A 9,531-nucleotide genomic window follows, 5' to 3' on the forward strand; every position below is an offset into this window, starting at 1 on the left:
AAAGCCTATGAATTAGAAGAATTGTCGCGGAACTGTCGCAATAATGAATCATTTAAGTAAGTTTGATAAGAAATCATTGTGAAGAGCAAAAAAAAGAAAGGAAAAAAAATGGAAAACGTTAAAATTTGAATAATCTGACCTGAAATTTTTAATTGTTTATATTTGAATAATCAAAAAATAAATAAAATTTTAAATGCCTTTCTAACAATTTTGTATTATTTCAGTACGGAATGCCCGCAGCAGTCATCAATTGCAAATGATCCATTTGTTACAACAAATGAATATTTTAAAGTTGAAAATCTCCATTTCAATTTGGATTCCAAAATTGATGTTAGAAAAGTAATACCAAAAGTTATTGATATTGTGGATGATAACGATGATAAGTTGGATATCGTGCAAAATCAATCTGTTAATATGGTTTGATTTAGCTTTTTTTTTTTTCTTTCCTTCTCTCGAGAAATCTATGATATAATCATGTTATCTCCTCGTACACTTAGAAATTTTCACGGATAAGAGAGCATTTTTAACATTTGTAAAAATTCAAAAAAGGAAATTGATGGAAAATAATGAGGAAAGATGACGAGAATTCAATGAATAATTGATCCGGTTAATAATCAGGTCATTCAAGTTGTCTCTTTTCCTCTCTTGTCAATTTTCCGGATCTCTCCTCAGGTACTACTCCTTTTCGCATGGAATATTTAAGTTATTTTTTACGATTTATCTTAACATTGTAGAAAACATCGTGGAATTACCTCGATCATACTTTCGTAAACATTGACGTAATTCTTCCTTGTATATCTACTATACATGAGCAACTGATAACTCTTTACTTTTTATTAGCATAGAATTATCAAATCTTCCGGATCAGGTGCTTCATTTGAGCATTTACTCTCGTTTACGTGAAATGAAACCTTCGTACGGATCTATTTTCGATATCTGCATATTGCATAAATGTAGATATTGTTGAACAGATCACTGTAAATCGGTGACAAAAATTTGCATGGTTTCCAACAAATCGAACTAATAAGTCAGTTCAACTTTAATGAGCTATTTTTTGATATCAATTCCTTTCTGCCATTATTATCATTCTTCTCATATTCTCTGTTCAAATGTTTGCACGTTTTTTTAACGATTCCCACGTAAAATTAGGACACGTAAAAATTATTGTTAGAATTTTACGTGTCCTGATCAAATATAGTGCATTATCATTTCAGTATTAGTTATTAGTCTTTATTCACTCAAATCTTTTTTGTTAAAAATTTCGGTTTGTAAGGTCTCATTTTGGAAGCACATAACATTAATAATTAAATGTATTTTTTCGATCTTTCAATCTATACGTCACCAAGGAATGTCACCAAAGGATGTATATTGGGTGAAATTTTTGATTGAACCTGTTATATCTTCCATCATTGTCAGAAATAGTTAAAATCAGATCTCTTATCATAATAACGTAAATTAATCAAAATGACTTAAACCTCATCTCATTATCAATTGATTACATTTCAAACATACAATTCACAATGTTGAATAGTACTGTATTCATCATGAAATGAAATATAACAAATGTATTAAATTATCAAATAATGCATTGTAATACTACATTACTAATTTACTTATTTTAATTACACTTTTACTTAAATTTTCTGAAATTTGTTCTTCAAAATTTAATTAAATATGAAATTTCCTACTCCAAATTTTTCTTTTTTTTTTTTCAAATTTTGTTTTATTATCCCTACATTATTTAATTAATTTAGCTTTATCAAAATGTTACATTCTGACATTATCTTATCTTGGCATTTTACTTTAATCATCCAAATAGTTATCTATTTATCTTTTATCAATTAAATTCAGGTTGAAATGAATGGACAGCACAAATCGTCAATTTTGTCACGAAAAGGGCGGAAAATTCCGCATGCGGTTGAATTTGCGGATCCTATTCAGCAATCATTTTCACGTAAATTAATACTTTTTATTTGAGAATTTAAAATAATTTCTTTTTAAATTTGATTTTTCTTTCCTTTGCTAACTTTGAGCATTTTTTTTTCCAGCAAGTACAAGTAGCATAGATGAAACGACAAGTAGCTGGACAGCAGATGAAGGACAACTGATTGAAGATGACATTCCATCTGTTAGCGCAAAATATCCACAATGGAATGAGAAATTTCCAAATGTCAGTGGCGATGATTTTAATAAAATATATGAAATGAAAAAAAAAAACCGATCCAATTGGTGTTTTGAAATTTTATTTTATGCATATATTTTCCTTAATGTACTATTTAAACAAATATAAACATTTGTTTTTTCTTTGATACTGTCAAAAAAAAAAGAACCAAAAGATATCAGAAAAAAAAGGAAATGTTTACTGAATATTTAAAATAAGAATATGAATTGTTACATTCTTTTTTTCACCTTCTTCCTCTGCTACGCCATCAAACAATATTAGCATTGAAATTGAAATTGACATGAATTACTTTATTTTTTAATTTAATTAATATTTTTTAATTTAAAATAAAAAGAAAAAAATACAAAATAATGGGAAATTTTTTCGAATATTACATATATTTGAATGAATTCAATTCATAAAATTTAAATTCTATTTTCAATTCCTATTTTTGCCTCTCATTCTATTTCTATTATCTAAATTATTTCATTTTAGTTTCCATCAAATAATACTTATGTTATGGAAATAATCATTGGAAGTGTTCGTATTAGTGAACTTTCAAAATTGATCGATCCTTTATACAATAATCAATTCATCAGTATAGAATGGAAATTTTTGGATTTTTCATCGGACGAATGTGAAACCATCGGTGAACCATTGTCACTTCCACGTGACACACAAACAACAGCTGATTTTAACTTCCACAAATGTAAATAAATTCTTATAAATATATTCTTTGATTGAAATTTATTACTTCGAAAATAATTTATAATCAATTTCAAGAATTAAAAAATGAAAATAGAATTAATAATTAGAATCAATTATAGTATATACGTTGAATGATCGACAATATCGCTTATTGCGCCAATGGATTGAACATGGGAATAGGTATGGAAAAATATCTTCAAAATCAGATTTTTTACTTTTAAACTTATCATTTAATGATAAGCTTACATGATTTTCATTCATTCATTTCAAATGTTTCATTTAGATTGGAAGTAAGTTTGGTAAGTACTGGGAATAATTTGAAATCAAGTGAAGATTTAGGCGTGGCATACGTTGAATTAGGTGCGCAACATAATGCAGAAAAGCAATTGATACGATGTAAGTATAGTTGGTGTAATTTTCGTAAAATGATTTAAAAATTTGTTTAACAATATGAAATTAAAATTAATTAAATTGTTGGAAAAAAATTTATAAATTTATTAAATTTGCGCAAAAGTCAAAGTCAAAATTTTCCGGCAATAATTGTCACATTAACAAAAATCATTGATTGTTATGTGGACAAATAATTTGATTAACATAATTTATCACTGATACTAAAATTAAAAGAAAAAAATGATACGGTATTAAAATGAAAAAAATAACTGTTTATCATGAAATGATAATTTTATTTGCAATATTATTTAAATATTCAAGTTCAAATATTCAAGTTCACTTCTTTAAATTATAACTTTTATCCAAATATTTGGACAAATTTTACATAAAATTTCAAAAATGATAAGCGAATTTTTTGGTTTTTTTTTTTTCAGTTATTGACATAGATGACGCTGAGATCGCAAATGTTGACATAAGCATATCATACAGTAAACATTTACTGGAACAACTTCAAGATATTGGAAAAGTTTTGGAAAATGTTTTGGAAAATGAATAAAGTTTTTTTTTTTATTTTTCATTCTTACTTATTTATCCAATTTATCCTTATTTCCCACGCTAATTATCTTCTCTTTCTCTTTTTTTTTCCTGAAAATATTTCACTAAAATTAATTGTGAAAATATTTTAGAAATTTACAAATTTGTAAATTTTGATGAAAGCAAAGTAATTAATGCACTCTATTTGTTGGAAAATGAAAAAATTATACATTTTTATGCATCATTCTAATTTTGAATTAAATTAATTTAAATTAAATTAGCAATTGACTTGTTAAATTGATGTGTTTATTGAGCAGTTTTCTTCCATTTTTTTTTTCTTTTATATAAATTTATCAGGATTTTTTCAGAATTGAAAATGTACGGGAAAAATGTTAGTTAAGAAAAGGTGCTTCTATTGTGCTCTTCCAAATATCTCAAACCAATTTATCCTGTCATTGCTGTTTGCATATTATCTTATAGTATTGGCTTCTTTTGGATTATGTAATGTGTAGTAGTTGTTCGATGATATCCTAGAAACCGGATGTCTATGTCCGATTAACAATTTCACTTTTACAGTAATCCAAAAATTAATTTTGAATGCTAATTACAGTAAGAAAAGATGCATAAGAACGAAAGAAAAGAAAAAGAAAAAAGTAATTTGAGATAGTTAATCCTAACTTATACATATTATAGATAAATTTTTGACATATGTAGTGTTACTTGTCATTTTGCTTTTGCACTTTTTGTGAATTAATATCAAATGAATGATATCATTGGAAAGCAAAGCTTGAAGTGAAAAATGCCAACTTTTTGAATTGATTAATACAAAGTATTATATTAATAATGAAATTTTATTCTGTGATTAAAATCTGTAAGGTTTTTTTTCTCTTAACTGATAAATGATATCTGATTGTGAAGTTGCAGTATTGTGAAAAAATGTTGAATTGTTATCTAATAAAGTATTTGGAGAAAAATTTCCCAATCAATCATTTAAAGGAAAATTTCTCTTAATGATAAATTAGTTAATCAACTTGATAGATAAACAATATTTATCATTTAACTTAAACTTTCCATAGCAATCATTACCAATTTTTGTCAATTATCAACCTTTACAACAGACAAGTTTAAAAAAAAAAACAACAATCTTTCAATAGAGTGGTAACGTATTTTCTATTTTTACATACAATGTTTTGGTAATGGAAATTATTATAATTTCCCAGATGATATAAGTTATTATATCGATTATTAACAGCAATATTAATGATACTTTAACGAAATAACATCACAAGTAACATAATATCATTTTATTTCCTCACTAATCATAATATCATTTTACCGGAAAAGATGAATTTCTCCCTGCATAATTTTCGTAAACGGATTAACGGATTAACGGTATTCATTACATCTATTGATTTGCATATTCAACAATACAGATGTCAACATTTTCCTAAAAATGGCTCATGTTTGCAGCTACAAAATGGATTAAGTTAAATCCATTTAATTAATTGAAAAAGACGCATTAGCTTTTGAAAAGTAATTAGAACAATGACGACTGCTTCATAGCCACATTAAAGCTTCTGAAATTGCAGGATATTTTAACATTTATCATTACACATTCCTATGATCATCATTATTATCATTATTATTTTTTCTATTCCTACTACTGTTATTTAAATTATCATTCAATTGTTAAAACCTGTATCAATTAATTTGAATTTAATTTCGAATACTCTCAGATTTGCATTTATATAGCGAAATAAAGGAGCACGGAAATGAAATGTGAAAGGAAGACATGTGAAAACGTGAAAAAGTTCATAATGCTGAGCAATTGTACATTGAAATATATTGAATTTTGTGGACAGTTGTTAAACATTTCAATTACCTTTAATATTTCGATTACATCTCCGGTAATTGAATTTTCTCAAAACTAATTGATAAGACTACCTTTATAAAAAAAGGCGAAAAATTTAAAATTTAGAGTTAAAATTGTAATTAAAAATTGAAATTTATTAATTCAAAGAATAGTAATATTGATATTATCAATTTGACAACTGCAAGTGCGTACTAAGAAGTTATACTTATGCTCTTTGCCAATTTCCAATGATTTGTTAATGAAGCTAGAAGCTATTCAGAAATGGCACGACAATAAGTTTCTAGAATGTAGCATTTAATGAATTATTGAGATTGATAAGGAATGAGATATTCCGAAAGAGCAAATTAGTTCAGATTGCAATGACTAGGAAAACTGAACGAATTTGAACGTTTCTAATGGTATAATTGATTTATTCCTTATCATTTATTAGTATATTTTTCAAAGTTTACAAATATTGCATTATTCAAGTCGTTGGAATTATTTCACGTTCATATCTACCTCATACTATTTACCATAAATTACTTTGTTCAATAAAGTATATCGGATCTGAAAATCGATAGAAATTAAATGGTAATTCAAACAACTAAATTATATTGAATCAAAATTTCAATACAACGCAAAGATCGAAACTTACCATGATTTTTACGAAGACTTGTTAAATGTTTAAATTTAGTTTCAGATGCAACTGAGAGTTTGAGGGAGAAACTCGAGAATCAGAATCATTTTAATTTCCGTATTCTAGATTACAAGGAATGATGTTGGAATATCAAACCAATGAGGAAACTGTTCACTGCTCAAAATTTAGTTTCTCGATAGAAAGGAATGACTTTATAAACTTTAAGAGCATGTTTTAAAGGTTTAAATGTTAAGGTTTATATGTTTATGTGATCTCATGGAAGAACCTTGAATTATGCAGTTGAATGAATTTTAGGATGCAAAAGATGGCAGAATTAACAACAAAGAAGGATTCAATGTTCTGAAGGTCAACGGTGAAGATTTAACGAATTCATCAACATCAGAAAATGTCTCTTTTCTGCTGTTTTTATTCCACCCTTCTTGTCACCTTTATTCGTCTTTTATCGAATAGTACGATGACTTTTCCAAAACTGCTTTGTATTGAAATGTTTCTTTTTTTAAAAAAATCCCATGGAAATATGTCAAATTCTGATCACAGAACTTAATTATTCTATTGCTCATTTTTCCTACTAACATTTTGAAATGAAACAACTGACTGCTCCATCAATCGCTTTGAATTTAAGAGAACGGATAATTACTTACTTACTTCAAATATTTACTTATACAATTTATAATCAAACAATTCATGATATTTTCAAATCAGAATTCCTCAATGATTGTAATCTTGGTGACATGCTAAATGTTTATATTTTCGCCTTCATCATATGTTTAATATCTTATTACACAAAGAATGTTAACGTCTTCGTGTTAATATTCAAAATTCGTTCTCTTCGTTTCCCCTAAAATAAATATGAGTAATAAATTAAGTGATGTGAGCAAAGGTATTTGCTTAAAAAAAAAAAAAAATGTAAATCCTCGGATAAATAGAGTCCCAATATTTTGTTTTCTGTTCGATCTCTACTATAAAATACTAGAATTTGAATTATGCCAAAGGAAATTTATTATAAAATATAAACAAATATTAAGCGTGTTTGTTTGGAAATTCAGCAACTATGTTCATTTAATAACTGGAGATGACGTTTGAATATTAATTAACAAATGTTGAAAATTCAAAATTATTGGTTGAAAAATGTTTCGCAATATGGTTGTTTATTGTAGTGCTGTAAAGTAGAAAAGAAATATTTTGGAAACGAATGGGGATATATATGTGTATAAGAAATAGTCTTACATTATCATGCTAGCACTATATTAGTCCATAGTTAGCAAAAATACTAATGTCTATCTCTACATACATGTCAAATTGCTAAACTACTAAACAATACTAAACTAATAAATGAAATAAATTGTAAAGAAGTAGCGTCAGGTCAAAGGTTGGTTTATTTTGAAGTGTTACGTCTACTGGACGATGATTTCTAACGATGTGAGAAAGGAATAACGAAGATTTAGATTGGAGTTGCTTATCGGGAGTTACATTTGATTGAAATTCTTCCATCTTTCCTCCTAAATACTAGATTACTCACAGCAGATCATTTTTTTCTTTTTTTCAAGACTAAATTATTGCATATGTGTGAAATGGAAACACTTCATAGGAAATATTGAAATTTCAATGGAATTAACTTGAAATTAATTTCTTGAGACATGGAGGATGAAGCGCAGGATAAATTTAGCATACTAATAAAACGTAATTGCAAAATCATAATAAAGTTAATGATAGCGTATATAATACATACTTGTTTACAGAAGTTTGCGGATTGGATTAGCACATTAGTTGGAGTGAATTTTGCAATCAACGAAAAATAAATTCATCAAACGATTGAAATTACTATTGCAATCTGAAAATTGAGCAAAATACCATGATTTTTCCAAATTTTCTATACGCTTTGATCGTTTAAAATTATATGCAACCAAATATCAGTTTGAATTTCAAAATAAAACTGTACAATGGTCAGTCATCATTGATGACCATTAAAAAAATCATTTTTTTTTATCACGTTGTTGGATTTTTTCAGATTTTCTATCCGCTTTGACCATTTAATTAACTTCACGTCACGTTCTGCACACGTAACACTATGAAAACGTCAAATCTACGTGACTCTGAGTAATGATGATAATAATAGTATGAAATTACTCAAGTTTTAAAAATTCTGCAATTTCACACGATATCCACTTTTATTTCTAGATAAATCTCCAGACGAAGCGGTATTTTCATATGATTGTTCATATCAGTTTGACAAATACCTCTTGACCTTTCACCTCTTTCCCACAGCCAAAAGGCTTCACGTCATTATTTCAGTCACATTTCAATTTCAGTAAATAATACTGCACTCCCGCTTTGCACGTACTGCACTCCCGCTTTGCACGTAATGTTAGGTGTGTATTTTACGGTTAGCCGGCATTAGACGTTCTATGCCGTGTGTTTGACGTGATTTACATCATTTATGTTTCTTCCATGATGTGTGGAATTGGGTATTATACCGGAATGCTGATCTGCATTTGCTTGTGCATTCACGTTTGATTGCATTGCGTTTACTTGTGTCATCATCATTTCATCAATATAATAATTTTTCTTAAAAATTTTAGGATAACGTGACACAAAAATTCTTTATTATTGTGATGCCTCTACCACCTGCACTTTTAGCTCGACTTAAACGACGCGGAATTATACAAGAAGGTTTGATTTTCCATTCGAAATAACATTATTTTAATTAAATTGAACAAATTATTTCAGTATATGCTTGGTAGAAAATATGACTTATACGAGGTTTTGATTGTTCACGTAACACGTAAAATTAAAGCTAAATTGTTTTTTTTTTTTTTGTAACATTGCTTTCCTTCTGCTGATAATTATTGCGGAAATGTTGGAATTGAATGTAACTTTCTGAGCAAAGCTTATCAAGGTTCGCTAACATCGATAACAAATGATTTATATTTGTAGATGCTGCTGAAGAAGTGATCGCTGAGAATTATGATGCGGAAACACCTGCTGGAGTACAAAGTAACACACGTCAAAAGACGGAAAAGAATGCTTCAGGAGCTCGGGGATGTCCGAATAAGTGGAACCCATATCATTATTGCGTGCAGTTTTGTTATGATTATTGGAAGGATGGGACAAGTGAAAATAGGTTGTTTTTTTCAGTTCCACTTGCTTAAATTGTCGTTTTGTAAATGTTTTTGTAGTGATTAAAACTGTCTCACGCTTTAATGGCATATTTGAAATCACGGAAAATTG

At 27.7% G+C, this 9,531-nt stretch overlaps 2 protein-coding genes across 2 annotated transcripts in view; both read left to right on the forward strand.

Annotated features, from left to right (window-relative positions):
- Positions 1-391: 391 nt before the first annotated feature.
- LOAG_09887 (hypothetical protein) lies at positions 392-3,815 on the forward strand (the record flags this gene model as incomplete). The annotated part of the gene is made up of 7 exons (XM_020448039.1): positions 392-417; positions 1,852-1,954; positions 2,049-2,170; positions 2,657-2,870; positions 2,989-3,049; positions 3,153-3,265; positions 3,694-3,815. The coding sequence occupies exons 1-7, from the start codon at positions 415-417 to the stop codon at positions 3,813-3,815; spliced, it is 738 nt and encodes a 245-aa protein (XP_020301782.1). The 5' UTR covers positions 392-414.
- A 5,058-nt stretch (positions 3,816-8,873) lies between these two features.
- LOAG_18055 (hypothetical protein) overlaps positions 8,874-9,531 on the forward strand; it is a 2,770-nt gene continuing 2,112 nt past the window's right edge. Inside the window, exon 1 of the mRNA XM_020450725.1 lies at positions 8,874-8,973. Within this exon, the coding sequence (XP_020305561.1) occupies positions 8,916-8,973 (58 nt within the window). The 5' untranslated portion in view covers positions 8,874-8,915. The remainder of the gene's footprint in view (positions 8,974-9,531) is intronic.

The sequence above is a fragment of the Loa loa genome, assembly GCF_000183805.2.
Source record: "Loa loa unplaced genomic scaffold supercont3.184, whole genome shotgun sequence".
In the NCBI taxonomy this organism is placed as follows: Eukaryota; Metazoa; Nematoda; class Chromadorea; order Rhabditida; family Onchocercidae; genus Loa; species Loa loa.